The sequence below is a fragment of the Anser brachyrhynchus genome (genome assembly GCF_964034855.1).
Source record: "Anser brachyrhynchus genome assembly, chromosome: 26".
In the NCBI taxonomy this organism is placed as follows: Eukaryota; Metazoa; Chordata; class Aves; order Anseriformes; family Anatidae; genus Anser; species Anser brachyrhynchus.
The window spans coordinates 5,431,960-5,459,684 of record NC_137719.1 but is presented as its reverse complement, the minus strand read 5'-3'; the positions used below and the strand labels follow the sequence as shown (position 1 = coordinate 5,459,684).

Below are 27,725 nucleotides of genomic sequence, written 5' to 3'. Positions count from 1 at the left end.
CTGGCAGTAGCCAGGCACCTGTGTTGGGAGATCGGTGTGTGGTGTGGGAAGCACCCAGACCTCGGGGGGTCAGCACAGCCCCAGCCCCTGGTGGCACCAAGCTGCCTGATCCCATCCCCTGGGTGTCTGGTGAGGAGGGTGCACAGAGCCCACCCTACGGCTGTCCCTGGCACGGGCACTGTCGGTCCTGCTGCCCTCACGGTCACCTGCAGGCTCCTTGGCTTGCCTGGAGGTGCTGATGGTGTCCAAAACCTCCTGCGCCAGGCTGAGAGACACTGGGAGCTCAGCACCTTCGGCAAGGCTCCCCAAAGGGCTGCTGCACAGAATCACAGGGTGGTTTGGGATGGAAGGGTCACCTTAAGGATCACCCCAGTCCAACCCTCTGCCCTCAGCCCCATCCAGCCTGGCCCTGGGCACTGCCAGGGATGGGGCACCCCCAGCTCCTCCAGGCAGCCTGTGCCATCACCTCACCACCCTCAGAGCGAGGAATTTCTTCCTTACATCTGACCTAAATCCCCGCTCTTTTAGTATAAAGCCATCACCCCCGCCCCATCCCTGCGCACCCCAACAGAGGGCCTCCCCAGCTTTCCTGGAGCCCTCCTGCCCGGAGCTTTCCCTTCTGGGGGCCGCACACCCCCAGCCCTCAGCCTGCCCCCGGGGGAAGCTCCGTGGGGCCTGGGGGGACTCCGTGGGGCCGGGGGGGCTCCATGGGGCCTGGCTCCCTATGCCCCAAGGGTCCCCACGCTGCGTGTGGGCCCCAGCCCGGTGCTGCTGACACCCCCCCACCCCGCCTCATGCCCGGGGGGGGTCCCGGAGCCCCTCGCCGGTTCCCCCCCCGCAGCTCGGGGGCGGCCCCGGGAGTTGGGGGCCCGGCCCGGGGCGGGGTTTGCGGCCCGGCCCCGTTCCCCGGCGCCCGGCCCGGCCCCGCTCCCGGCCATGGCCCCGAGCCGCGCACGGCGGAGCCGGCCCGGCCCCGCGGAGCGGCTCCCGGATGCCCCCGTTCCAGTGGTGCCACGGTGAGAGCGGGGCCGGGGGCTGGGGGGGGACGGGAAGGGGCTTGGGGGTGTCCTGGGGGGCGGGCAGGAGAGGTTTGGGGGGGCTGGGAGGGGAACGGGAGGGGTTTAGGGGGGCCAGGAGGGGTCTGGGGGAGTCGGGGGGGGGGCAGGAGGGGTTGGGGGGGGCACAAGGGGTTTGGGGGGGTCGGGGGGGTTTGGGGTCCAGGGGGGGGTTGGGGGGTCGGGGGCTGCTGCCCCTCCTGGGAGGTGGAGGGGAACCAATGCTGGGGAGCGGGCAGCCTCCAACAAGCACCCCAAAAAGTTTTGCCCCCCAGGCAAGGGGTGCTGTGCTTTTTGGGGTCACCCCCCCCGGGGCCAGGGGAAGCCGCCAGCCCCCCAGCAGCGAGCCCCACCGTCGGGGCGGCCGTACTGGTTGTGGTGGTGGGAGCGAAGCCCCCCACCCGTGTGTCCATGTCGGTGGCGTGGGCATGGCTCCGAGGGCCCCCAGGCAGGGCCCTGGCCCCCCGCTCTCCTGCCAGCCCCCCAAAATCCCTGGGAACGTGGCGCTGAGCTTGCCCGCGGCAGGGGGGGGGTGGCTGAGCACGAAGTGGGTCTCTCTCTGGGTAAGGAGCCGGGAGGCTGCGCTGGGAACTCCACCATCAAAGCCCTGCCTCAGCAACAAAGGCCGGGTTGTTTTAATTTGCGAAAGGTTTGCAGCCTTTGAAGCTCTAAACGCGCAACCGGTGGCTTCCCCTCCTGCAACGCGCACCTCGGGTGCTCTCGTGCGGCTTGGGGGGTGAGCAGCAGTTAGCCTGGCCTCGTGGGGAGGGCAGGGGGTTCCTTCGGTGCTCTAAATGCTCCTCAGCAGAAAATGCAAACTCGGCAGCGTAAAGGAAACATCCCCGGTAAGAGCTGGGGGCTTTGAGAGGCTCCGAGCGGCCGCAGCTCTCCCCGGCTCCCCAGGGCTCGGAGGACAGAGCCCGCCCTTGTGCGGAGGCCAAGGCGTGGGTTTGGGAGGCCGCCCGTGGGCATCTGGCTCGGGCGTCTTGGCTTCGAGCCCTGACCCCACAAGTATTCACATCAGCAGAGTGCGGCAAAATTGCTGAGCTGCGTGCTGCTGAGGACCCGTGCAAGAACAGGGGCCGGTGGCGTGAGTAAGTCCGATACCCAGTAAAGAAATGGAATTTTCGCCATTAATAGGCATACTCCAAACGTCTGAACAGGAGGAACGCGCTGTGCTGGCTTGGAATTGCAGCTCCTCTTCCGCATCACAGCTCCTCCTGTTGCTCAGCCGTAGTTTGGGGCACTTCGCAGGTAACTTGGTGTGGCGGGGACCTGGCTATGCCCCGCCGCGAGCCGCTTGGCGCAGGGGAGACTTTTGCAGGAAGCCCGTTCCTGCCTCACAGCAAAAACTACATGGAAGCTGCATTCAATTTCGTGATGCAAAGCCCACGGCTTTTGTGTGGGAGTGGAAAGAATGGTTTTATTTAATGACCTGCTGAGTTTTCCATTTGTTGTATTGAACAAGAATTGGGGTGAGGGAGAAGCTCTGCTCAGCAAAAACCCCGTGCCCGCGCAGAGCTTGCGTCTGTCCTGGTTTCAAATCCTGCACGCTGCTGTGGCACGGTGGTTGAAGGGGTGCTGTTCGACCCCGGATGCCGCAGGGCCTCCTGACTTCAGCCTGGCGCTTTGCAGGGCGTAGACCTGGGTGTGGGGGGCATTTTTGGGGCCGTGCATCCGTTCTTTGGTTGTTCGGTGGCAGAAATTATCCCTGGGGCTCTCGGGCGCGTTCCCGGCGGTGTTGCAGCATCAGGGCTGTAATCGGACGGGGACGCAGTTAGGCGCCTGGTTTTCCTCTGTAGTTTTTCTCCAGGCCAGTGAGACGGATCGCTCGGACCTTGAGAAGCGGCCCTGCTCCCGGCTGCGTGTCCCAGGGGAGTTAATCCTGGCCGGGGGAGCGGGATGGGGTCACCCCCTTGCTGGCCCCAGCGCTTCGTGCGCTGTTATTTGGGCCAGCTCAGCACCTAAATCCGCCGGGCAGCCTAAACCTGCCGGCATCTGCCGGGGTTGGAGGAGGAGGTGGCGCAACCCCGGTGCCCCGACAGGTCGGACTGCACCTTTCCTGCTTACACAGGGGAGCTTTTGCTGTTGGCATGAGAAAACACACTGCTGGCAGGGCGCACCGCCTTCCTGAGCATCCTCCTCGCAGGGACAAGGGTGGAGAAAGTCAGCGTGTGTCCGTAGCCCTTCTGCAGATGTCCGGCGATCCCTCTCTTCTCCTTTTTTCAACTAAATAATTGTCTGAGCACGCCGCTTTCAAGGCTCCTGGCTTCAGGTGTAAAACTGGTCCCGGGTGGACTTAACGCTGGTGACGCGGGTTGCTTCGGTTTGGGGTTGGTGCCCCTCAGGCCTTCATTGTATTAAAACCGGCTTCGCTCTGTTCCTCTCGAGCTAAAAATATGAAAGCCTTTGTCAGGCGAAGGGGGTTGTGCTAATTAAAACCACGGCCGAGCCAGCGCCCACCCTGCTGCTGAACTCTCGCTGGGGGGAGCTGGAAGGGGCCGGCCAGGGTCGGGAGGAGCCAGATTTGGGAAGGGGGTCGCTTCCCCCCGCCGGGACCCGCCGCTCGAGGGCTTCCCCTGGCAGCAGCTTCGCCTCCCAGCCCGTGGCTCTGCCCCGGGGCCGTGCTGCCCGGAGCAGTGAGGGCTGGAAAGCCTCCGAAGCAGGAATGAGCCTTGCTGAGCTGGGGAGCCTAAAATTAGCCTTGCCAGCTGCGCCGCGGCTGGCGGGGACGTGTTAGGCCAGCTCCTCTTGGGTACGGGGCCGGGACTTGTGGCTTCTCTTCTTCCACCTCGCCTTTTCCCCCTGCTGCTGCTTTTGCTGCCCCCTCGGGTGCCCGTGCAAAGGGCTTTTAGGCACACCCGTGGGGGACGGGGGCGCGAAACACAGAGCAGTCCCTGCGCAGCTGGGCAGGGAGCGGGGACCGGGGGCGCAGCAGGGCGCAGGGCTGTGGGTGTACGCGAGGGGCACGGGGTCTGGGTGCGGTGCTCGGGGGTTGCCACCTCCATCCATCGACAGCTGCCGAGCGGCGTCCCGCCACGCACACCAGCATTACCTCATTGACTTGTGGTTTGTGGTGGTGTTTTTTTTTTTTTTTCTAATTCTATTTTCCGGGCATTTCTCAATCATTTCCAGTAGGGAAATGGGAAAAAAAAAAAAAAAAAAAAGAACAACCAAAACTTATTGTCCTCCTCTGCACCTGGTGGTCTCGAGAGCAGAAGGCTGGCAGAGCAGGACCCGACAAACAAATCCTCCCTTTCCCGCTGTGTGGGTGAGGAGGCAGATGCAGCGTGTCCAGCGATGACAGGAGGCCAGCGAGCGGCTCCCTGCAGGAAAACCCCGTTTCCTACAGCCCAGGCGCTTTGCCTGGTGCTACACAGCAGCAAAGCGCAGATCCCAGAGCCGGCTGCCTCTCTCCAGCCACGCAGGGTTTGGCCAGCACACCACGTGTAAATTCAGAGTAAATTCAACGTGCACGAGGAAGCGGACACCCGGCAGAAGCCCAGCCGGGAGCACGACGTTGCACGGGGACATCGGTGTGCGCCACCGGCCCCTGCTGCTCCCCGGGGACCCCGCCGCTCGTGCAGAGCTTTCTTCCGCCGTGCCGGGCTCCCTTCCTGTCTCTGCTGTCCTGGTGGAAAGCAGTTTTCATCCTCTCATGAGAAACAGGCGGAGGATTTTAGCGGGCTGTAATTAAACCCAGAAGTGTTCCTGTAGGAGCTTTTTGATGAGCTCGCCCGGCACCCTCTGTTCCTGCGCTGCGCATCGAGGGCAGATGCTCCGCAGAGCACAGACGGGGCCTCCGCTCTCCTTTGAAGTCCCGCGTGAGCCAGATCTGATGGGAAATCAAAGCTCCGGCTTTTGTGGGGTCAGCACCATTTCGAAACAAGCAGCAGCGCGCTCTCGGTGCCAGACGCCGACTTTGCGTCAGCTGCCAGGAGCGGCAGGGGCAGTGGGCTTGGTGCTTCCCCGTGCCCCTGTCCCACTTCGCTGGGTGGGCACCCCGCTGCTGTCCCCGTGCTGCCACCACCCCTGTGTGATGCCCTCCCGCCCGATTTGGTCTCCGTGCCACCCAGCATCAGCCCCGGGGCTGCTCCTGGCTCCCACCAAGCGCCGGCTGCTCTGGTTTTGCAATCTCCGTCCCTCCCTGAATCCCCTCCCGGCTCCCCTGGATCTGTATGGAGATGGAGGCCCGGGGCCGGGGCCTCTTTTCCTTCCAGACACCGGGATTCTGCCTCACGTTCGTGCTGCTGGAGAAGGGGTTTGTGACCGTGGAGGCGCAGAGGTGACCGCAGCCAGTGCTGGCGCTGCTGCCAGGGGCCCTCCTCCTCCTCTTCCATTCGAAGCGCTGACTTCTCTTTCCTCCCCCAAGGGTGCTCCTGCAGTCTGGGCCTGATTTATACCAGTAAACCCTGCACGATGCCCCCCGTCACGTTCCAGGACCTGCCACTCAACATCTACATGGTCATTTTCGGCACCGGCATCTTCGTCTTTGTGCTCAGCCTCATCTTCTGCTGCTACTTCATCAGGTGAGCCGGGCACCCTCCGGCCGTGGGGCCGTGGCGGCGGGTCGGCGTCCCCGGGGGCCGTCCCAGCCCCGTAGGTGCCTCCGCCTTGCCCTTCCCCGCGCCCCATTGTGGTGTCCCACACCACCGGAGCCTCTCGCCACGAGGATCTGAGCCCGGAGCGGGGCCAGGCGCGATCGCAGCCCCCACGGCAGAGCAGGGCAGGAAGCGCAGGAAGGGGCTCCTGTTTTCCAGGGGACCGTGCGGGAGGGACGCATTGTGTCGGGCAGGGGGAGGAGCGGCGCCGAGCGGCAGAGGATGTCTTCACGTTGCCCTCCCCGCTCAGGCAGGGCTATTTTTAAACCCGGAGGCAGCAGCTGGCGTTTCTGTGGGCCTCGAGCCCTTCGCTGCGGGATGCCCCAGCTCTCCGCTGCCATCCCCGGCGTCTCTCAGCCCTTCTGGGGGGGCTGCAGAAGGACGTCTCGGTGCCTGGCATGGAGGAGAAGCAAAGGCAACAAGCGAGCGGTCCCCTGCCCCCCTGGTGCCTTGCCGGGTTCCTCTCCGAGGCGGCTTTCCCCAGCGCCCTCGCCTCGGCCAAGGTCGCGGCGGGGCTGGGAGCTGCCGGCGGGCGAGCGCTGGAAATAGAGCGCTTCCTGCGCCACCAACAACTTCCTAAGGCAAACAATCGGGGCTGCCGGCTGTTACCGCTCCCTGCTGCCGGCTCCGCAGGCGCTGCGGGACCGGGTCCTGCCCCGGCGCAGCTCATCCCCAAATCCCGTCCCTGGGCCGAGCAGGCTGGGCAGGGCTGCGCTGCCCTGGTGCCTCCTGAAACTTCGGGGTTGCGCTGCTCAGAGGTGGCTCTGGAGGGTGCTGTAAAGCTCACGGTGCTTTTTTCTCTCCCTCTTTAGCAAACTGCGGCACCAGGCTCAGAGCGAGAGATTCGGGTACAAGGAGGTAAAGTCACGGCTGTTTCCTACACACACACACACATCGATTTGGGGCCGAGCGGGAGGTGGGCGCAGGCAGGTGGGGAAGCAGCAGGGACTGATGCTCCTCGTCCCCAGCTGACCTGAGATGTTCAAAGGCAGCGTGATGGGACACACTGCTGCTGCACCTGAGCTCGACCTGCCCTTGCCCGGCTCGTTTTGGCTCCCGTTGGCAAAATCCCGATGGGATCCAGGAGCCCTGCTCGGGGTGGTGGGTGAGCAGCCTGGACACACGGTCGCTGCCCGTCCAGCCTGGACTTTTGCCAGCTCAGTGCTTGCTGCAGTGAAACCCACTGCCCGGATCAGTCCCGGCTGCTCCTGATCCTCATCTGTCTCCTTTTCTCCCGCAGGTGGTTTTGAAAGGCGACGCCCGGAGGCTGAACGTGCACGGGGTGAGCGCAGAACCACCTCTGGGGCTGAGCTGGGGCTCACGGGGATGGTGCTTTGGGTCCCCGAGGCGGGACAGGGACGTGCCAGCACCGCGTGGCTGGCAGCAGCAGCAGGGGTTGGAAATCGGGAGGGAAACTCCCTGCCAGAAATACCTGGGAAGAGGCCCCACCGCCCTGGGCTTTCCCTGGCCACAGCATCCCAGCAGGAGTGGGGCCGTGCGTGAGTATTGTGTAGGGTCCCGCGCGTTCTCACCCTCCCTCGCCCCCCATCTCGTCTCCCGCAGCAGACCTGTGCCGTCTGCCTGGAGGATTTCAAGGTGAAGGAGGAGCTGGGGGTGCTGCCGTGCCAGCACGCCTTCCACCGAAAGTGAGTACAGCGGCAGAGGGCGGCGGGGATTTCGTCCCCACGGGGTTTTTCCATCCTCACGTTTTCCCCCCCTCCTGCAGGTGCCTGGTGAAGTGGCTGGAGGTGCGCTGCGTGTGCCCCATGTGCAACAAGCCCATGGCGGGTCCGGCACAGCCCCGCGCCGGCATCGGCACGCTCCTGGATGAGCTGGTGTGAGCGGCCCCGCTCCCCGCCGGCCGGATCCTGCACGCGCCATCGCCCGGCCCCGCGTCCCCGGGGGAAACGAACGCTTCGTCTCGAAGGATTCGGGATTTCGGAGCTGGGGTTTTTATCTCGCGGGGCGTCGCGTTGGTTTTGGGGGGCGGTCGGTTTTTATGCCACCCCTGGACGTGCTCCGCCGGGACCGCCTGGGCTTGCCCACGGTAGGCAGAGCCCACGGCACGGGCAGGGCTGTGCCCCCCCCCCCCGCTCCCCCCTCGCTGCGCGGAGTATTTTTGTACCTGACCCCCTCCGGACTCTGAGGCTCCCCGTTTTTGGGAGGGAGCGCACAGCTTTGTGTGAAGCAGTGATTAAACCCATGGTTTCTCAGCCGGTGCGGGGGATCCAGTGGCATTTGCGGGGGGGCGTTTTAGAAGTGGCTGCGGCAGCTCAGGGCTGGGGGCATGGAGCTCCGGAGCAAGGCGCTGGTCTGGGAAATGGGGCTGGGAATCACGAATTGATAGGTTCCGTGACAACTCCAAAAAACTCTAATTTTGCATAAAAACGAACGTCCGATAATTGAGGCCACCGACCCCCCGGCGCTCAGAAGGGACTGTGCAACGTCGTAACGCAGGGCGCACACGTCACGCAACCGCGTGTCACTCCCATTCATCATGCGCTATGAACCGGAAGGATCGGGTTTTGGCGTTCCGCGCCCGAACCCAACGCCGTGCCACTGATCCCGTGGTCACAGCGATCTGCGACCATCCCAGCGCTTCCGCCCTTTTCGGACTCAAACCGGTGCCCACCACAGCTCTGCGCTCGCTGCTCCTCGTTTTGAGCCGTTTCGGGGCCAAAAAGCCCCGCCGCAGCGCCGCTCGGTGCCTCATTACCCATGCTAATTTATTCACACGGCGCCACGCCCACTCGCTCCCGCTTTTACGGCAGTTGGGTTTTTGCGACAGCTGCGCGCTGGGCGGCGCGCTTTACGGCGGCAGGCTGTGTTTGAGGGGAGTGCTGAGGAGCGTCGCGGCTTCTCCCTGCCGGGGGGCGCGGGGGGCCCTTAAAGGGTTTGGGGGGGCCCTTAAAGGACTTAGGAAGCCGGGGAAGGGGTCATGGAGCTCCCCGGCTTCGTGCAGCCCCCGCAGCTGCCCGGGGAGCGGCCTCCCCCCGCCCCGCCGCCGGCCGAGCGGGTGCAGCCGCAGCTCGGACCGCTCACCCCCGAGGGTCCCGGGGCGCTCGGCGAGCTGGGGGCGCTCCTGGAGGCCGCGGGCGGCCGCCGGCTCTTCAGGGACGTGAGCCCCGCCGCGCTGGGCGAGCTGGTGGCCTCGCTGAGCCGCTTCGCGGCGCCTCCCGAGCAGCAGCAGGAGGCTGCCGAGCTGCCCGGCAAGGATGGCGTGTACGAAGCCGTCGCTGAGCGAGCGGCGGAGGCGGGCGCCGTGCTCCTGCGCCTCCTCGCCGAGCTGGAGGCTGCCAGGACCGAGGAGACTCTGGGTGACCCCGTGGTGGGTCCTATCCTGCGCCGCGTGGCAGCGCCCGTCTACGTCTTCGCGGTAACACACGTTGTGGACGGGCCCTGGACGAGCGCGAGGTCTCGGTCGGTGGCCGGGGACCTGCTGGAGTCGCTGGTTCGGGCTGCGGACTGCGGGTCGGTGGCGGAATTTCTGCGGGGGAAGAAGGAGGACGAGGAGGGGAGATTCGCGGCGGTGATGGGGCTGCTGAAACAGGAGTTGACCAAGTGAGTAGGAAGGGGAGGGCAGCAGCGGAGAGGGTGGTGTGTTTGGCCGCTCTCCGTGTAGGAAATACTGGAAGCTTTCGGGAAATGTGCCGGTGCAGCTGTGAGCGCCCGTGTTACAAGCAGTAGTTGATAAACATGGGACCAAGAACTTTGCAAACGCCCCGATAATGGGGCGGGAGGAAGGGAAATCGGAGCTTACCATCAGCCTAGAGGTGCAAGTTATAGGAAATGAGAGTTCCTCAGTTCCAGCATTCACTGAGCTTCTGTTTGTGTTTCCAGAGACACTTGGAAGCGTAACCCTGCCATGAAGCACGTCTTCGCCTGGACGCTGCCTCACGTCACGCGTCCCTGGCTCAGCCGCTACCTGGAGAGCGTCCTCCCCCCGTCGCTGCTCATCTCGGACGATTACCGCGAGGAGAACAAAATCCTGGGTGTGCGCTGCCTGCATCACATCGTTCTCAATGTGGTGAGGGGTTGGGAAGGCAGATCCCTCTGTGGGCGTTGTTTGAAGGAAGGGGGGGGTTGGGTGCCTGTTGGATTTCCTAACGTCTGTTCCTGGTTCTTACGTTAACCTCGCAATTTTGCCCTGTGCTCAATAGCAGGAGGCAAGTGGGCAGCGAAGGCGGTGCACAGGAATGATGTTGCTCTCTCTTGTGGCAGCCAGGTGCTGATCTGTGCCAGTTCAACAGGGCTCAGGTCGTGTACCACGCCCTCTACAACCACCTCTACTCACGAGAGGCCCCCCTTATCCAGGTAGGGCAGCAGAACCGAATTCTCAGGTGCCTCGCGGCGTTGCGTAGCAATCCCACAAGGGACAGGCAGCTGAAGGCGCGGGGAGGAGTGCTCACAGGCACTGCGGGTGTAGCTTCAGGCTGTTAACGGCCGATGCCTGTGGCCAGGAGTAACGCAGCAGATTGCAGGGAGCACTCAAAGGAGGCGGCAGCCGTGCTGACCGGGGCCGGCCTCGGGGGACGCAGGCAGTGGCAGTCCCCCAGGTGAACTGGGGGGGGTGGCTGGAAGCTGCTGGCACGGTGGGGGGGCTGCTGGGCGACCACCCCGGTGTGTCCTGTCCCGCCCCAGGCAGTGCTGCTGTGCCTGCTGGACTTGCTGCCGGTCCTGGAGAGAGCGCAGCGGCGGCAGGAGCAGCAGCAGCCCAGAGCTCCCACCCGCTGCGACGAGGTGCTGCAGCTGCTCCTGACCCACATGGAGGCTGAGCACCGCCTGGCGCTGCGGCGCGTGTACGCCGGGACCCTGCCCGCCTTCGTGCGGAGGTGAGAGCAGCACCCGCCACCCGCAGGGACGGGCTGCATCCCTGTCCCCCTGCTCAGCGCGTGCTGCGTGGTGGCAGGCTTGGCGTCCTGGTGGCGCGGCACCTGAAGAGGCTGGAGCGAGTGATCGTGGGCTACCTGGAGGTCTGCGACGGCCCCGAGGAGGAAGCCAGGCTGGGAATCCTGGAGACGCTGAGGTGCACCATAGAGCACGCCTGGCCCAGGTACCAGTCTGGGGTGAAAAATGCTTTAGGAAGCGTGTGCTAAATGGATGTGGCTCCTCTAGAACCAAAGTTACCGTTATTTGAGGAAGAGGCCCTGAAACCTTGAGGGGGAGCTCTCTGACAGGGAACAATCATTAGCGTTGCTGCTTTCCTGGGGGAAAAACCTTGCCCGAAAGTTAAGCTGGGCCCTCGTGCTTCTAGAGCAGGAAAGAGTCAAGGGAAAATAACGCTGGCTAAAAGCTGGATCTACCTTCTCTGCACAGCAGAGCTGTGGGATAAGCCCTGCGCTGCCAACCAGGCCGCCTGTGCTGGCGGGCGTTCGTGTCACGCCTTCCCCGTTTCCCTCGCAGCCCGGCTGCAGTTCTGCTTCACGCGTCAGCGGCTGGAGCTGCCGAGCAGGGCTGCGCTTTCCCCGGCTCACAAAAAGGATTTACGGTAAGCCGCACGTGCCCGTTCCCCTTTCAGGATGCCGTGCCGGCTCCCCGTGCTCCTCAAGGCCCTGCTGAGGATGATGTGGGATGTCCACGCTGACCGAGGCCCAACGCCGGAGCCGGTGAGGGCTGCCCTGCTCCGGGGGGCCACCGAGTGCCTCATCCTGCTGGATCGCTGCTCTGAAGGACGGGTGAAGGTGAGCTGGGGACCCAGCGCTGCTTCAGCGCTGCTCTCTGCCCCCTTAAAAGGGAAGCAGCAGCACGCTACAGGCAAGAGCCCGCTTCAGTAAAACAACATTTGCAAAGCATCAGCTCCTGCCCGCTCCAGAGCTGGTATCTGACCTAACTGATGGGTGACTTTACGCACAAGAGAGGACAGGATTTGTATCGCTCCCTCCCAACGGAACGCTGGGCAGGGCTGATAACGCTGTAAGCCTTGGTTAAGTGTGCCAGGGCACTGCAAAGGGATGGTTTCTGTTCCAGATCCTGCTGGAGGGCGTGGACGGCAGCTGCGAGGAGAGCTGCGTGCGGGACTGCCTCAGGAAAGTGCGAGAGAACACGTGAGGAGGCACGGCTGATCGCTCGCCGGCTTTGTACAGTAAAATATTTTATTTATTTTAAGGTTGTCTTTCTCGTCTCTGCCCCGTTAGCCTCATACCTGCCCCGAACGAGGTTCGCTTGTGTCTCCGCGAGCCGCCTGCGGGCGCTGCAGCTTCAGAACGCAGCAGCAGTGTTCCGAGTCCAGGTTCTTTCCTGGAGCAGCCTGAGCTGAGCCTCGCGTGGTTGTGGGGAGGCTTCGGCCTTAAAACTGCACTTTGTGCAGAGCTGTACGGAGTTACTGCAACTGCCTGGGGTCGGGACAGAAACCCTGACATCTGGAACCCTTATTTCCTTTAAAAAAAGAGAATTATTACTCTAGAATATTGGAGAAGCAACTTCTGGTGGCTGCGCTCAGAGTGGTGAAGCTGGAGGAGCTCTAGAGGACAGACGCGGCGTGCTGCCAGCCAGTAAAAAATGCCAGTCCGGGAGGGAGTCAGGAGGCTTTAGTCTTGGCGGCTGGCTCCGTTTCTTTTTCATACTCGATTTCAAGGTAGGGACGTTTTCTTCTGGTTGGTCCTTTCAGGGGAGTTTTTCCCTTGGATTTGGAGTGCGCTTTCTTCTCTGTTTCTTCCTCGTCTTCCTGCTCCTCTTCGCTACTCGTCTCCAACTTATCCATGTCCTGAGAGAGGAAGAGGCGTGTGTGGTATCAAAGCAGGCTAACTAAACCTCCACTTTCTGCAAAATCACCCTGTGTATCCAATCCCACTTCCTAATTCCTGGTCCCAGCGGGCCTGCCAGAGTAGCCGGGGCGCAGCGGAGCAGCCTGGCTCTGTCTCGCGTTCCACAAACCCCGTTTCACCGGCTCTTATCCCGCCACCAGGCTGCTGGGGGTCACTTCCAAACAGCTTCGCCTGGCAGCTCGCACCTGGTGCTGCACCTACCTCGAAGTCACTGATGTCGCTGTCATCCGCTTCCACGAACTCCCTTTCATCTCTTTCCTGTAAGAAATGAAGGCGGGAGCTAGGACGTGTGCGCTGAGCGCAATAACATCACAGCTCACACCACGACAGCCCTCGAACCTGCACACACACACAGACGATTTTCCCAAATTCCCCTCTCCTGCTCTGTTCTCACCCTGGTGACATTCGCACCGCGGTGCCCGGTGGTGCACCGGGGCAGGGAAGGATTAAGCGTGGCGCTGTGGGGGGGAGCGTTACTGTTACCTCCTCGTTGCCTTCCTCTTCCTTTTCCACGTCGGACTCGCTCTCGCTTTCTGCATCTTGCTGCTGCAGAGCTTTGTCGAAGGCGTGAATGGGGAAGTTGTAAATGTCTCCGTACTGAAAAGGAAAATAAAGTTCTGTAAGGTACCGAGGGGAAACAGCCGGTGGTGGAAGGGTCGGCTGAGGCCTGCACAGAGGTGGCATCAAACCAGGCTCCACTGGAGGTTCACCCCTTCCTAATTCTGAAGCACGCGCTTCACAGAAAAGAGAATTTCATAGAAAAGAGCATTTCAGGGAGATCGAGGGGCTCTGCGTTTTGGGGAACAACTTCTCCAGCCTGCTCCAAACCCACTCGGCAGTCAGCCCCTGCCCTCCTCTGCAGGCGCTGCCTCCCCTTTGCACCAACACGCGCCCCCCACCCCCTTCCCTGGCGGAGCAGCGGGACGGAGGGCAGGGGGAGCAGTTCTACTGCTGCGCTCTGACGGGGGCAATCCTCACCGTGTCCTGCTTCAGTCTCTCCAGCAATTCCTTCTCGATGGCGTTGTCCAGCTGAGCGGCGACCAGGGCTTTCTCCTGCAGGAGCAAAGAGGCCTCATGTCAGCGCGCTCAGAGAACAGAAGCAACAGACGGCACATGAAACACTCACGTTACCTCTCTTCTTTTCTCTCGCCTTTCAACCTTTCTGCTTAAGGGAACGATTTTCCTCCTGCAGGGAACAAGAACGACTTAGGGAGCCTTTCAGCCTCCTCTGCAGCGGATGAGCAAATGGCTCACTCAGGGCAAAAACCAGTGGCCGCAGCCTTGGAAACGGGGCTGCAGCTGGTTCAGGTGCACCTATAAAAGCACAGTGCGCCGCAGTTACGTCAATTTTAACGGGGTTTGTTTACAAGCCTGCCAAAACCTGCGTCCTGCAGGAAAACACCAACTGCCTGGAGGTGCAGCAGAGCCAGGAAAGGGCTCCGCACACAGAAACCCAAGGCGATCGCTCGCTCGTGGCGCCGCTTACTGTCGCTTCAGCGTCAGCTTGCGGATGCGGATGAGGTACTGCGTTATCTTGGTGAATCGCTGCTTGCATTTGTGCCGGATGAAGCGGGGCCAGTAGATGAGATTCTCGTCTATCTCCTCCAGTGCTTTCTCGTAGTTCTTGCTCAGCAGGACCTGGGGGGGGGAAACGGGTTGAAATCCAGAGCAGCAAAGCCCCGGGGACGCTTCTGTGCTCGGGAGAAGTCTGATCCCCTCCGTCCTTTGGTGCAGGAGCTCAGAGCACGCGCGGGCAGCAGCCTGCTCCCAACTCACCCGCTCCCACAGTCGGCTGGGAAAAGGCGCCCGCTCGATCGTCTTCATGTAGAGGTAACAGCGGCCTGGAAGGGGAAGAGGCGAGGAGGAAGGTGACCCCCGCTGAGGCACCGAACCCTCAGCTGCGTGGGGGGGACAGAGCCGGGCGCTCACCTTTCTCCTCCCTGACGGTGGCATACTGGCTGTTGGCCAGCGGGCAGGAGGAGCGGTTGCAGAGCCCGGTCAGGTTGTACTCATTGCGGCAGAAGCTCTGCGTCTTCGTCCTGCAAGCCAGAGCCACCTGAAGCGCTGCCCTGCGCTGTGCCACCCGCTGGGTCACGTACAGCCGGCACGCCTCGTGGCGGCACAGGGACGAGGGAAAGGCAGCGCGCAGGGAGCGCGCTGGCGCCTCGGGGCACCCAAATTTCCGCCCCCACCCCCCCCACCCCATAGACATCAGCCCCCGAGGCCAGCGCTGGGCTCCGCTGCCCGTCCCGCACGCGCTCACCTGATCTTGTAGGAGCAGAACTGCTTGTTCCCCAGCATGTCCCAGACAACCTGCGGGGACAAAACCCCCATCAGGGACCCCCCCCCAGCACCCTGCGCCCCCCGACCCCATTACCGACCCACCCCAATCCCCCCGCCTCCCCCAGCCAGGCCGTAACAGATCGCCCCCCGACCTAACGGGGGCAGGGAGAGGACACGCAGGGCCACCCCCTGGCTGCCCCCAAATTCCCCTCCCCCCCCCAGTCCCTGCCCTATTCCCGTTATTCCCGCCCCCCCCCCCCAAAATCTGCCCCCAGCCGCCCCCACGTGGCTGCCCCCCCCCCCCAACCCCCCGAGGGGAGGGGGCGCTGCCCCGGCCGGACGCAGCCGACCCAAGGGCGGGCCGGGCGCTCATTGGCTGCGGCGCGGCTGCCTGGCGGCGGCGGACGGGACCGAAGCAAGCGGCGGACTCACATCGTCCGAGTGCATGCTGCTGCTGCGGCGGCGCCCGCGCGGCCATCACCGGAAGGGGCGGGGCGAGCGGCGTCTCGCGAGAGCGGCGGGTGGTTGCCACGGCAACAGGGGGGTGGGTTGTCATGGCGGCGGGGGGGGTGTCATGGCGGCGGGTTGCCGTGGCGACGGGGGCCGGGGTGGCACAAAATGGCTGCCGCCGCTGCTGAGGGCGAGCGCTTTCCTTATATTCTTGGCGAGGCAGGAAAGCAGGTGGAAGATAAAAATAGCCATTATTTATTTAGGGCAGGCTTAGCCTTAGTCATTTCCAGTCAGCCTAAGAAATACAATTCCATTCTGTACGTGCAAGGCGAGGGTTTCACACTGGGAACGTGCGGTTCCCTGACAATAGCCCTATGACCTTTGGTAGTGAGTCATGAGGTACCAAATGATGATTAATTGTTATTATCCCGTTTCCCCCTGGCAAGAGCATTGTGCTGCTGGGGCTCCAGAGCAGAGTTAACTGTTCTTTCTGGCAAGTGGAGTCACCTTCCATACACACCTGCTCGTTCAATGCAGAAATGAGTTCATAAACTGCCAACTGTGGAGCCAGAGGAGGTGCAAGTTTGTGGTTTCCCTGGCAAAAAAAAAAGATCATGTGAATTCCTTTGACAGTTATATAATTATTTGGCGACTTTTATTACCTAACTCTCTCTCTTTACATCACTTCCGTACTTCTAAAGATTATTATACTTCATTACTGTTAACAGTACAGCTGTTCTCTTTCTAAACTCAGGGCCAGGAAATTGAAAAATGGCAATTAACTCAACCTACTGTACTGCTCGTTGCAATGGATCTGGGTCACAAACAGCCTGTTACCCCATCTCACCCATACAAGTGAGCAAAGTAGCTTTGTTGAGTCTTTGTCTGATTTTAAAACTGCTTTCAGCCTTATTTGTACCTGAATTTCTTAAAGAGATCTTAAATTTCATGAATGGTAGAAGGAACACACAAGAAGCCATAAACAGCACATAAATGGCAAAACACATCAAGCTATACCGAGACGACAATGAACGTTTTTAGCTGTCTTCAGACGAGCACAGAGCACATTAACAGTACGAAGATATCTTTATTGGCAGACTGGCAGTGACACAGGTGGAGGGGGCCCTGTTGTTACAGAAAGGTTTCACGATGGGAATTACAGTGGCATTCTGGAGAAATAAATGTTGCTGCTGATTTCATTTTAGTTTTCTCTGGTGCTTTTCTTTCAAGAGCAGTAAGCACTTTAAAGACATTAGCAAATGCCACTGGACTCATCTGGGAGAGGTGTTATCGTATCCTACGCTACGTGGGCAGACTGTGCCCAGGACAGCGTTGTTTTGCAGGACAGGATGATACAGTTCATTCCATCTTCGTAAGTTCTTTACAGATTAGATGTAATTTGGGTGACTTGCCTGGAAGTCACATAGCAAAGGAGCAGCACAGCTAAACAGACAGAGCCTCCAAATCCTGGGTCCCTGGTCCCTGATGTGGGTTGCATGGCCTGGAGAACAGGAGAACACCACAGCCCACGTTCATCCTGTGTCACGGGTCTTGGGGAGTCGGAGTTATTCTTGGGTGCTATCACATCCATGGCTGTAAACTTAAGCTTCAAACAGGACACATATCCTTGCACTTCCTATTCCTCATTTTCTGCCTCCACGTCACTGTCATCTGTGAGAGGGAAGTCTCGCAGGGGCTTCTGAGTGGTATAGCTTTTGGTTTGCATGGGGCATTCCTGGCTTAAGATGGCCTGGATGAGAAAGAAGTCAAACTTCAGTAAAAATGGTGATTAATAATGAATAGAAGCATTACCACTTTCAGAGAAAGCCAAAGCAGCCAACAACTTTTGCCCAGAGAACACAAGCTGTGAGTTAGGAGAAGGACCGTAGCTCCAAACTTTTCTGGTTTTGTTGTCTGAGTGTTCCGGCCCTTTGTTGAGGGCGCAGTAGAACCCAAAAGGGAGGACACAGTCCCTGACAAATTCATTCTGATCTGCCACAAGCCTCTGGATTATCAAGCCCCTATACTTTAAGGGAATAAAATAAACTTAAACTCACGATCTTCTCCTCCCTAGCGGGAGGGCTGCGCAAGTACCAACAGAGAGGGGCGTAGGCAATGTTGATAACTCCGATGATGACCATCAGCCAGGGAAACCCGATAGCTCGCACAATCGCACCGCCTGTGGATGGACCTGCGTGTTTAAAAAGTAAAAAAGGTCAGATGACAGAAAAAGAACAAAGTTTGCCTTTCCGGTTTGGAGGGGATCTGTGACTGTGGCAGCTGGGCTGCAGACTCAGTTGCTGCCAGTGAACAGGGGGCGGAGAGGGGGTGATAAATGGGGCGAAGATGCACTCCGAGTGCGTCGCCGCGTGGGTCAGAGTTGGGCCGTACCAATCGCAAAGCCCATGCAGAAGGCGACATCGGCTATGGCGTAGACATTGCCGTAGATGGAGGTGTGGCGAAGGTCCACAAGGTAGCCCATGATAGGCATCATGGAGGAGTCCACCATTCCTGCCCAAAGCAAGGACAGCCTCGTCAGTCATCGCCTTCTCCGAGCTGCCTTTGCAGACCGAATGCTGGCAGCTTACCTATGGCGAAGCCCAGCCCGCCGTTTGGGCCGATCAGCCCGTAAATGCTTTTGGCCAGAGGCACCTTTGAGAAGAAAGAGAGAACGTGTGAATGGGGCCAGAAGGGCTCTGAGGGGAGGGGCCATAACCTGGACTTGTGAAACAGACCCACGCGTGCACGCTCTGAATGTCTGGTTGCAGATTCTGGGGCTTTGTTGTCCCCCCCCTGCGGAGGGGATCGTCCATACTCTCACCCCCGCACCCCTGCTGATTCTTCTACAGAACGCTCTCGGAATTGTCTTGTGCTACTCACGCAAAGGAGACTGATTCCCACCACGGCCATGCCGATCAGGGAGCACAGCCACCTGCAACGAGGCCGCAGTTAGCACAGGGCGACGCTCTCGGTGTCGCAGCACCACGAACAGAGTCCGTGCCAAAGCAGGGCCGGGCCCCTTCCACTTACCGGCCCATTTTGTTAGCTAGGACCCCGAAGAGGTTGGTGCCGATGAGGTAGGATATGCTGGCAGGAAGGAACGCCATCCCTAGGAGAGAGAAAGAATAAAAAAGTGTGTGTAATCCTCCAGGAAATGCAGGGAATCGGCAAGAATTTCCAAAACTGTTCCCTTCACTGACTGCCTCTCTCATTTGTGGAATATGATGGGAGCCAGGCATGGCAAAATAGCGCCCGGCACGCGTGCTGTGGTGCTCTCCTCATCCTCCATTGCCATCACCCTTTGTCCCAGCCTCTCTGGTGCCCCTGTGAAGCCAGAGGGAGGCACGGCTGCACCCCAGGGTGCAGTAAGTCACCCAGGAGACCTGAGACAACCAGCAGCAAAATCAGAACTGCTCGGCCCCACTGCTTTCGGCCTCCTCTCCTGTCAGATCTTCTTCCTCTTCCACCTCTCTCCCCTTGCTTCTGCTTTTGGCTCACCAAATACACAGGAATAAAGGAACTGCTTTAAGTGTAAAGCTCAGTGATCATTATGTAGTCAAGAGTAAATATTTGACCTGCATGCTGATTTACCAGTTGTTTATTTTTAATATATTCTCCTGCCGACTAGAAATAAAACCAACCACCTTCACTAAGACAACTTCCTTATTGAAACACACAGACACGGTTAATTTTCTTTCCCCCCTTTTACAGCTGCGGAACACAGTTAAACCTGTCGCCCCAAAGATTCCCCTTGAGCTCAGCGGTGACGGGAGCAGCTCTGAGTGCGGCTCTCAGCCGGTGCCTCGTGCAGTTACCGGCAGCGAGGCTGCAGCCGGCAGCCCTGGGACGCTGCTTTACCCTCGCCCACCTTTGCCACCTCACTTGCTCAGGCGAAGCATCACGAGCTCTTATAGGGATGGATGCTCCTGCCTGAGCGGAGAATAACTCGATTAGGGGCTTTCTCGGCCCTGCTGCTCCCAGGCTGCAATTCAATTTGGGATCTAAGTGTAGCCTGGGGCATCCCCCAGGTCATTCCCCAGCCAATCGGGTTTTATAACAATTAGTTTTTATTTTTGTAGCAAAGACAGACAATGCTATCTCCATATCACATTTTCGAGGCAGCTGGTAGTTAGCATGTACCACCCTGCCCTCTGTGGGACTCTCAAAATGGCCTTGTTTTACTCAGAGCTGCCTCTGCAAAACCCATCTGGCTGCCATGATTCCAGCCCAGCACGACGCGATTATCTGCCCTGCAGAACAGAGGATTCGACAGGCTTCATGTGCACGAAACTGCCTTCCTTCCGCCGTTATTGCTCTTGTGGGGAGCCTGATTCTATACAATTTTTTCAATAATAGGGAAAAGCACATTGTATAGCCACCACTAAGGACATTTCCAGCTGAAATTGGAGCAGCGCACAGCCTGGGATCGCTCACTCTGTGCAGCTGAGGGTATATGTTTTCTTCTTTTTAAAATGATATAAGAGATTATTCAAGCCATCTCGCAGTGCAAAATGATACACGAGATTATTCAAGCCATCTCGCAGTGCCAAAGCCAGACCTGCTCTAGCTGAACTCTACCAAGCACCAGTTGAGGAGCGAGGACTGCAAAGCGAGGCGCCTACCGAGCTGCCATTTCGGGGAGCACATGGTTTGCATCATCCAGATGGGCAAGGTGGGTTCGAGCATGGCCACCCCCATGTTGGAGAAGCAGAGGGCTCCTGGTGGGGAGAAAAGGGAGAAACGCTCTGCTTCGGGCTGCTCCTGCTGCCGTTCGGAGCAGGCAGGAGCGGATCGGCAGACGCGGGCACGGAGAGGCGCGCAGTGCCGTCGCCCTTACCCGCAGCCACCAGGATGTAGGGGTCCCGCAGCAGGGTGAACACCGGCGTGCCCTGGGTGCTCTGTGGAGACGGGGGGGTCACAGGTGCCGTGGGCAGTGGGGGGTGCACGAGCTGCCCTCCCACCCGCGTTGCTCACAGTGCCTGCCGCGGGATCAGGCACACGCACACACGTCTGTACTCACCTCGGGGGAGATCTTGGAGGGCTGCAGAATGCACAGCTGCAAAGCTGGGAAGGAAACGCTGCTGTTAGCCTAATTCTGGGGTGGCAGCATTTCAGGCCGTGGCTCCCTCTGGCTTTTCCTTCAGTGGGGTGCTGACCGTCGGCAGAGCCCCCTGGGGAAGCGGGAGCTGTGCCCGTGGGACACCGTGGGGGGAGCTGGGTGCCAGCCCTGCCCCTGCGGGAGCTCCCAGCGGCTGAAGTGGGAGCAGGAGCCAGCGAGCGTGCTACAAGTGGTTTATCCGTGCACGAAACATATCTCGAAATGCTCGCTGTCGGGCTCTGAGCTGCCACCATCGAGCCACAAATGGAGCATGGCAGAAATTAGATGTGGAAAAGAATAGGATGAAAAAAAAAAAAAAGTTTAAAGTGTGGGGAACCTATATTTCATTTTCCAAAGGCTCTTACACGCTTCATTAAACATGTCTTACATTACATCTAGGCAAAGATGGTAACTGTGACTGTAATTTAATTAGCTTAATGCTCTCCACTAAAAATGCACATTTCTGCTATCTCTAACTTTGCTGTTGCTCTCTGAATGCTGTCACGGCCTGGATTTGTAGTACCTCTGAGAAAGAACACGGATCCCCATTCACACCGGCAAAGTCCAATCCCTTTGTGGTACGGTGAAGAGGCTGCAGACAGCACCACGTGTGCCTTCTACAGAGAACACTGTTCGGAGAGCTTTACTGAGTGTGCTATTCAAGCCATTAAAGCAATCAAAGGGTTTATTAAGTAATGAGGGACTAATTCTTACTGTATTGCTGTGTCATGCATCTGGCGGTAGAAAACATATGATTTAGCAATAACAGAATAACCGGTGCTGATGATAGCACCCATGCTGCGTTAATCTGCCTCTGCCTTCACATGAGCCCCGTGAGATCCTTCCCGAGATGGGAGCGTTTGTGTCTGCCACAGGCTTTGGGTTTTCGGTTGGATTAAACCACTTGGCTCCTCACCTCCATCCAGCAGGGCTAAGAATGCCAGGACCAGGAAGGGAGAGGCTTTCCCCATGAATTCGTACATCACGCTTCCGAAGGGGGCCCCGACTGCAAGGGAAAGGCTGCGTCACGCAGCAGCAGGCATCCGGCCCCTGAAGTGCAGGGGCCGGGGACGCCTTTGGGGCCGAGCTGGGGATGCTCAGCCCAACAAAAGCAGCGTGTGATGGAGCTGCTGTTGGTGAAAAGCCCGACAAAGTGTCCTTACTCAGCACACCCAAGGCCAAGCCTCCGAGAGCGATGCCCATGGCGTTGCCCCTCTCAAAGTCGTCCGTGTAGATGCTGGCCAGCATGCCCAAGCCTGGGGGCAGAGGGAACCCAAGTTGATCACTGACCTAACGCAGACACTGCGGTGTAGGGCAGGAGCCAAGGCCGGGTGTAGCAGCATGCAGTGAGCTAAAACATTCACCTGCGACCGATGAGAACGAGGAACCGACGCCTTGGAGAGCTCGGGCAATGAACAGCAAGGTGTAGGTGCCGGAGAAGGCAAACACTGTGGAGGAAGGAGAAACAGAGCGTCAGGCAGAGCTGCAGATCTAAAACCCTGCCAAGGGTCAGAGCAGCCTCTGCTTGAACCCAGCTTGGGTGCTGCTGGGTGCAGGGCGCTGCTCGTCCATTCCTGTCTCCAGTTTCTGAGGCAGCTGCTCTGCTCTCTCTCATTTCTCATGCGTGGGCACACAGCTGGTGCGTTTTCTCCCGTGCTGCTTTTATTTCAGATCAGTGGCTGGGGCAAGGGCCCAGCATCCTGCTGCATGCAAAGGGCAGAGCGGAGGGCAATACTCACTGACTGTGGAGAGGAACATGATGATGAAGCCGATGAACATGGGGATGTGGTATCCTATCCTGGAACGGGAGAAAAGAGGCAGGATCTCACCGAGGATTGCTCTTCTCCTGGTGGAGACCTGGCCTTGCTGCCCAGCCTTGCCACGCACATCTCTGAGGGTCTGTAAATAGCTCCTGAACGTGTGAATGGGGAAATATGCCGTCCCCAAAGGGCTGTGCTGAGCATGTCTCAGACATACCTGTTGGTCAGGAGACCCACAAAGGGGTTGACCATGAGCTGGACGAGAGCCTTGGAGGCGAAGAGCAGCCCCACGCGGACGTTTTCGTTGGCGAGGAACTCCTCGCCCTCCAGGCAGCCGCTCGGTGGTGGTGGGGGGCTTGTGGGGGGCTGCAGCGTGTGCCCACTCATGGTCCCATTCAGCGGCTCTGTGGTGCTGGTGGAGCCCGAGACGGTCACGGTGCTGTTGTCAAAATAGGAGAACATGGAGGAGAAAGGAGAAGCCTCCTCGGCTGAAGGAGCCGACTCAGGCTGGCGAGGGGCAGCAGAGCTGTTAGCACCTTTGTACTCTGTTGTGTAAAGGAAGGTGGGGATGATCGGTACTAGAAAAAAAAAAAAAGGAGGGTTTTAGTGATTTTAGATGTTTTTGTGGCAGCTGAACTGGATGCTGGCTCGACGCCGGTGCCCTGGCAGCCCCCTCACCCATCCCTCCCCGTGGCTGTCCCCTTCCAGCACGGGCTGGAGGCCAACCGCAGGCGTCCCCGCACGCAGGACCCCCCCCGAGGTGGCACGGAGCCCTACCCACGACCGTCAGCAGCATGTTGTCCAGCAGCAGCGCCACGAACACCACGGCCAGCGCCAGCCTCCGCGACGCCCTGCCCTCCGCCAGCCAGCGCCGGGGCGCGGGGACGGCATCCGGGGGCATCGCCGGGGGGCTCGGTCCTCTGGCTCCCTCCCGGTGCTCAGGGCTGGGGGTGTCCCGCCACCTTTGCAGGAGACGCAGCGGGTTAGCACCTCCTGAGAGTTCAAGGCTTCTCCCTCCTGCCTAAGATAGCTCAGCGTCTGTGCCCTGTGAGCGCCGGTTTTGCTATCAAAAACCATATTTTCATCAATCTCACATTTAAAGTCGAGGCCAAGAGACGCAGCGCTCTACAGTCCCTTTCCACTCTCCCGGGACATCTCGTCTCTGCTTCAAGGCATCACTTAAGTCGTCTTTCAAAGACTCAAAGCACAAATCAGGCCAGTAGCTTATCTGTGGTAATCTCTACATCTTTTCTTCCCTGTTTGTTCTTTGGAGATTAAATTAGGTCTCAAAGAAAATTCATTTACCTTGTGTGTCTTTTCATTTGACCTAATTGAAATGTCACGGCAAGATGCAGGACTTGAAAGCCTAACATATGTGATTAAGATCAGGGCTTCAGAGGGGCTGAGAGAAGATCACTTGCTCGGTCACACTGAAAACATCAGACAGAAATTTGTGCTAAACCAACCAACCAATTAGCCCTTTTTGTTTTTATAGCTGGTAGCAACTTGAGCGACTGAGCAGCAAAATGAACAGAGCTGAGCCTGAACTATCATTCTTTCCGATACTCCTGTGGTTTCCTGAAATCCCAGGCAATGTTATTTATCAATTTTCAATAAAAAAAACCAGAGCAAAACCTCCAGACCCTCTATCATCTGATCTGAGTGCCACACGAGTCACTAAGCTGGTAAGAGCAAAGACAAAATAATAAAATGAATGTAAGAGAATAGATATATACATGTATAAAGTAACAGGGAGAGAGGAGGAGTAAGAAAGTACGGAAAATAAAGACGAGCAGAGTAAAGAAGCCCCCAGACCGCAAGGCACAAGCCCTGGCCCCTCTCAGTGCAATCCTGTTGCACGGAGCAGGGCGAAACAACCCCTTACCCCTGGGCGCATCCCGGAGCGAGGAGCTGGCGGCGGCGGGCAGCGGTGTGCTCTGGAGCCGCTGCTCCCGGAGGATTTATCGCTGCCTTTTATCAGAAGAGGATATGAGTGTCCCTCTTCCATGGAGATGTAATTAGGACCTCAAACAAGTTTCCTTCAGCCCTGCAGCTCCCCCTGCGTCAGAGCAGGACCGGAGGGACAGGGAGAGAGGCGGGAGCGCTTATCTCAGAAGCATTTAGCCAGGCTCTCGGTGATGCTCATCTCCCTGCCAGCCTGGGTCTGAGCACACCGAGCCCGCTGCCTGGGGACCCTCTGTTCTTTGAGGCAAGCCTGCTCTGCCCCCGTGGAATAACAGCATGTGGATTCACGGCTGGGAGGAAAGGGTAACGTTGTTAAATGGCCACAGGAAATAAATTTTTAAAACAGGTCATAATCTAGGTCTTGGACTACCCTCCAGTGGCTGCTGGCCATTTTCTCGCTGCCCAAAGCTGCTTGGCCCTGGTGCATCTCTCCTCTCTCCAGCTTTGGCTCTGTGTTGTACATCCTGGAATAAATGCAGGCAGGTGTCAGCAGCAAGACCTGATGCACCCCAGGGATGTTGGGTTAACTGTCATCAGTCACTCGGGGAGCCCGACGTGAAGAAAGACGGGGGTTGTATCCCCTCTCCCCCAGCAGGCATGTGGTGAAGGAGCCACACCAGCAGTGGGGTGGGGAGGGACTCCCTGTGCGGGTGGGAGATGCTTCTGCAGGATACCCGGCTGGAAAGGCAGCAGCTGTGGGTTTTGTGGAGGCTTTGCAGTGAGCTCTGCTTTGCTTTACAACCTACAAAGGGAGGGAAAAGAGCCGTGTGTCGAACAATCCCCACAGCTGCTTGTACAAGAGCTTCTCCCGTGGGAGGTGGTACAAGCAGCTCCCGCCAAGGAATCGCTTCTCAGCTTGTTTTTCCCTTTTTGTGCTGAATGTTTTTAACATCAGAAGGAGAATAAACTGAGTGAAAGCTCTTTCTCAGAAGGAATATAGAAATATCTGGTTCCCCGGCCCTCGGGCTGTGGCTGGTCCAAAAGGCACTGCCAAGCTGCCTTTACCCAGTCCACAACGCAAATCATCACAGGATTTCCAGAACTAAAAGTGTGAGGATAAGTGTTCATAGTGGACAGAAGTATTTTTAAGGCCAAAATCCACTGATCCAGGCCGCGATCCCTGAGCAGCTGTGGTCCAAGCAGTTGGGGTCCCTCTGCGTCTGATGTTCTGCCGTTGCCTGTATCCAGAAGGACGCTGGCAGCGTCGAGCTTCGAGCACAGCCTTCCCCTGCACTTTTACCCTGCCTGCTTCATCTCCAGGGACAGGAGCCAGCTATTTCTCAGACTAACAAGGCTGGTTTCCCGTAAGCAAAGCCGGATGGAAAATTATATCCGTGCATGATTGAGGTACTGCAAATATTATTTAAAATGTGATCTCTTTTCTTCCATCATTTCTATCTTCTTAAACCTTTGACATAAAGCTCCTTCATTTCTTTTTTAAACCCAAACTGATACCATCATTCATTCAGGATACAGAGATTTACTGCAGTAAAAGAAAATAAATCCCAAACATATTCACCTTTTCTCTGTTGACATGTAAATCTGCCACTGAAGCTATTTGTCTGGCTTCTGCATGGCCCAAAACTATTGCCAATAACGTGAGAATAGCGCATCCCACCAAGGAATTCCCTGCTTGTGCATTACAGCAGAAGCTGAAGCCTTTAAATACATTTTGTGAGCTGAGAATTGAACGTCTAGGCCTGGAAATTACTTTCTAAGTATCTGCAGAGTAGACAGCGGATGAGCAGTGCACCACTACCATCTACTGAGGGAGCTCAGAATTGCTCAGCTGTACGTGGGCTTTGTGCAGAAAATACTTCAGGTGAAGAGGGGCTTGTGGAGACATTATTGTTTTTATCTCATTCTCTTGTGGGCCCCAAGGTCAGACACCATCTCGTTTGGCCGAAGGAGACCGCAGTGTCATGTCGCTTGCTCTGCAGAGCTGATGGGAAACCTTGCTCAGACGTGCTTTGGAAGCATTTCCACGTGCCCATGAGGTTTTTCCAGGCAGTTCTCTTTGAGTATTTATTTTTTTTAACCATGATAAATGTCTTCCATGATTTTTTTTTTTCTTTCAAAACCTGTATGGAAACAAAATGAGTGTGGCCTGAGGTAGTCAGGGCCGGCCCAAGGCAGGGCAGCAGAGCGAACGTTTCTGATGCAGGGAGCGGGACACGAGGACTGATGGGCTGCCTCTAGCCCCCAGAGGATGTGGACCTGAGAGTAGTGGGTGGCCACAGGCCTCCTGCCGGCTCCACGGGCCAAATTCATTCCCCGTGAACATTACAGGCCACTGCAGGCCCTACTCTGCTCAGCACCAGGCAGCATTTTACAAGGTGAAATTTCCTCAGCCTGTGGGACCAGTCGGAAGGGAATAAAAGCATTTAGAATACAAAATGATCGGTTTTGAGCAATCGGAGTTTGAGCTCTGGGATCCCAGGGGCCTTGCGAGCGGGCAGAAGCAGCTGTGGCTTGCAGCGCCCGTCAGGCCCGGGCTTCGTTAGGCCCTGTCGGCCGTTAACGAGCAGGAGCACAAGGTAATGTGCATTAGGAGAGCTGAAACCTGGCCAAAACCTCCCAGTTTTACCCTCAATCCACCCCACTGCGTTGTCCCTTTGTCTGGGGGTTATTTATTGTGTTCTCTCCCCCCTTAGCTAAAGAATTTCTTGTGCCATTGTTTAGTTTTTTCCGTCAGCCTCGCCAGTCCCTGGTACTTTGTTTCTCCTCCAGACCAGAACAGAATTGCCAATGTCTCTTTGAATATTTCCCCCAAATATTTCTAGTGTTAGCACAGAAAGAGATGGAATGTTGTTTTGTAACATCACATAGTTCTGTCATGGGGAGGAGAACAAACACCAACAATTAACATTTAACATGTATGAAGAGACAAATAATCCATAAGGAAATAGAAGGTTGACAGACTAATGGTTTCCTGGGGGGAAAAAAAAAAAGCTTGCAAATAACCCACTATCTTTTTTATTAAAGCAAAGGTCTAGGAGCAAGACTTTCCTTTTTTTTTAATTTTCTGTATTGTTTCCCTAATTCTCCTTTTCCTTTTCTTTTTTTTCCTTAATTTCCTTTTCCTCTTCCCTTTTTCCTTTTATTTTTTCCTTTTCCTCTTCCATTTTTCCTTTTTCTTATCCTTTTTTCCTTTGCCTTTGCCTTTTCCTTTTTTCCTTTTCCTTTTCTTCTTCCTCTTCCTTTTCCCCTTCCTTTTTCCCTTTCCCTTTCCCTTTTTCTTTTTTTCCCTTTCCCTTTCCTCTTCCCCTTTTCCTTTCATTTTCCCTTTTCCTTTTCCTCTTCCTCTCCCTTTTTCCTTTTTCTCTTCCTGTTTTCCTTTTCCTTTCCCCTTTTCTTTCCCCTTTTCCTTTCCCTTTTCCCCTTTTCCTTTTCCTTTTCCGTTTCCTTTTCCTTTTCCTTTTCCTTTTCCTTTTCCTTTTCCTTTTCCTTTTCCTTTTCCTTTTCCTTTTCCTTTTCCTTTTCCTTTTCCTTTTCCTTTTCCTTTTCCTTTTCCTTTTCCTTTTCCTTTTCCTTTTCCTTTTCCTTTTCCTTTTTTTCCTTTTCCTTTTCCTTTTTTTCCTTTTCCTTTTCCTTTTCCTTTTCCTTTTCCTTTTCCTTTTTTTCATTTTCCTCTTTTTTATTTCATTTTTTTCCTTTATTTCATTTTCTTTTTATTTTTTCTTTTTTCCTGTTCCTCTTTTTTATTTCCTTTTATTTTTTCCTTTATTTCCTTTTCCTCTTTTTTATTT

The 27,725-nt window shown here is 57.5% G+C and overlaps 4 protein-coding genes across 13 annotated transcripts; 2 read left to right on the top strand and 2 right to left on the bottom strand.

Moving 5' to 3' along the window:
- Positions 1 to 859: 859 nt before the first annotated feature.
- RNF122 (ring finger protein 122) lies at positions 860 to 7,874 on the top strand. 3 transcript variants are annotated; one of them, XM_080568495.1, is made up of 6 exons: positions 860 to 1,016; positions 5,428 to 5,584; positions 6,469 to 6,514; positions 6,897 to 6,938; positions 7,220 to 7,302; positions 7,383 to 7,874. In XM_080568495.1, the coding sequence occupies exons 1-6, from the start codon at positions 992 to 994 to the stop codon at positions 7,495 to 7,497; spliced, it is 468 nt and encodes a 155-aa protein (XP_080424621.1). In that variant the 5' UTR covers positions 860 to 991; the 3' UTR covers positions 7,498 to 7,874. The 3 variants fall into 3 exon arrangements, with proteins under 3 accessions (XP_080424621.1, XP_080424620.1, XP_080424619.1); XM_080568494.1 differs by lacking the exon at positions 860 to 1,016 and adding an exon at positions 1,277 to 2,309 and having other exon boundaries at positions 7,223 to 7,302; XM_080568493.1 differs by lacking the exon at positions 860 to 1,016 and adding an exon at positions 1,287 to 2,309.
- A 138-nt stretch (positions 7,875 to 8,012) lies between these two features.
- On the top strand, positions 8,013 to 11,761 carry TTI2 (TELO2 interacting protein 2). 2 transcript variants are annotated; one of them, XM_080568482.1, is made up of 7 exons: positions 8,013 to 9,217; positions 9,497 to 9,648; positions 9,882 to 9,970; positions 10,298 to 10,488; positions 10,566 to 10,709; positions 11,175 to 11,337; positions 11,624 to 11,761. In XM_080568482.1, the coding sequence occupies exons 1-7, from the start codon at positions 8,595 to 8,597 to the stop codon at positions 11,702 to 11,704; spliced, it is 1,443 nt and encodes a 480-aa protein (XP_080424608.1). In that variant the 5' UTR covers positions 8,013 to 8,594; the 3' UTR covers positions 11,705 to 11,761. The 2 variants fall into 2 exon arrangements, with proteins under 2 accessions (XP_080424608.1, XP_080424607.1); XM_080568481.1 differs by having other exon boundaries at positions 9,497 to 9,683; positions 9,878 to 9,970.
- Positions 11,731 to 15,232, bottom strand: MAK16 (MAK16 homolog). 2 transcript variants are annotated; one of them, XM_080568483.1, is made up of 10 exons: positions 15,136 to 15,232; positions 14,684 to 14,733; positions 14,350 to 14,459; positions 14,197 to 14,261; positions 13,907 to 14,058; positions 13,552 to 13,606; positions 13,399 to 13,473; positions 12,898 to 13,017; positions 12,622 to 12,678; positions 11,731 to 12,359 (listed from the first exon to the last, which is right to left on the bottom strand). In XM_080568483.1, the coding sequence occupies exons 1-10, from the start codon at positions 15,148 to 15,150 to the stop codon at positions 12,174 to 12,176; spliced, it is 885 nt and encodes a 294-aa protein (XP_080424609.1). In that variant the 5' UTR covers positions 15,151 to 15,232; the 3' UTR covers positions 11,731 to 12,173. The 2 variants fall into 2 exon arrangements, with proteins under 2 accessions (XP_080424609.1, XP_080424610.1); XM_080568484.1 differs by having other exon boundaries at positions 12,904 to 13,017.
- Positions 15,233 to 15,316: 84 nt separating this feature from the next.
- On the bottom strand, positions 15,317 to 24,824 carry SLC18A1 (solute carrier family 18 member A1). Of its 6 annotated transcripts, none has more exons than XM_080568477.1 (16): positions 23,897 to 24,819; positions 22,548 to 22,973; positions 22,229 to 22,450; positions 21,991 to 22,049; positions 21,616 to 21,699; positions 21,415 to 21,507; positions 21,168 to 21,257; positions 20,174 to 20,217; positions 19,991 to 20,051; positions 19,776 to 19,871; positions 18,184 to 18,262; positions 18,034 to 18,085; positions 17,742 to 17,805; positions 17,545 to 17,664; positions 17,211 to 17,344; positions 15,317 to 16,903 (listed from the first exon to the last, which is right to left on the bottom strand). In XM_080568477.1, the coding sequence occupies exons 2-16, from the start codon at positions 22,910 to 22,912 to the stop codon at positions 16,790 to 16,792; spliced, it is 1,677 nt and encodes a 558-aa protein (XP_080424603.1). In that variant the 5' UTR covers positions 22,913 to 22,973; positions 23,897 to 24,819; the 3' UTR covers positions 15,317 to 16,789. The 6 variants fall into 6 exon arrangements, with proteins under 6 accessions (XP_080424603.1, XP_080424605.1, XP_080424601.1 ...); XM_080568479.1 differs by having other exon boundaries at positions 22,229 to 22,589; positions 22,789 to 22,973; positions 23,897 to 24,813; XM_080568475.1 differs by lacking the exon at positions 19,991 to 20,051 and having other exon boundaries at positions 21,168 to 21,507; positions 23,897 to 24,824.
- Positions 24,825 to 27,725: the final 2,901 nt, after the last annotated feature.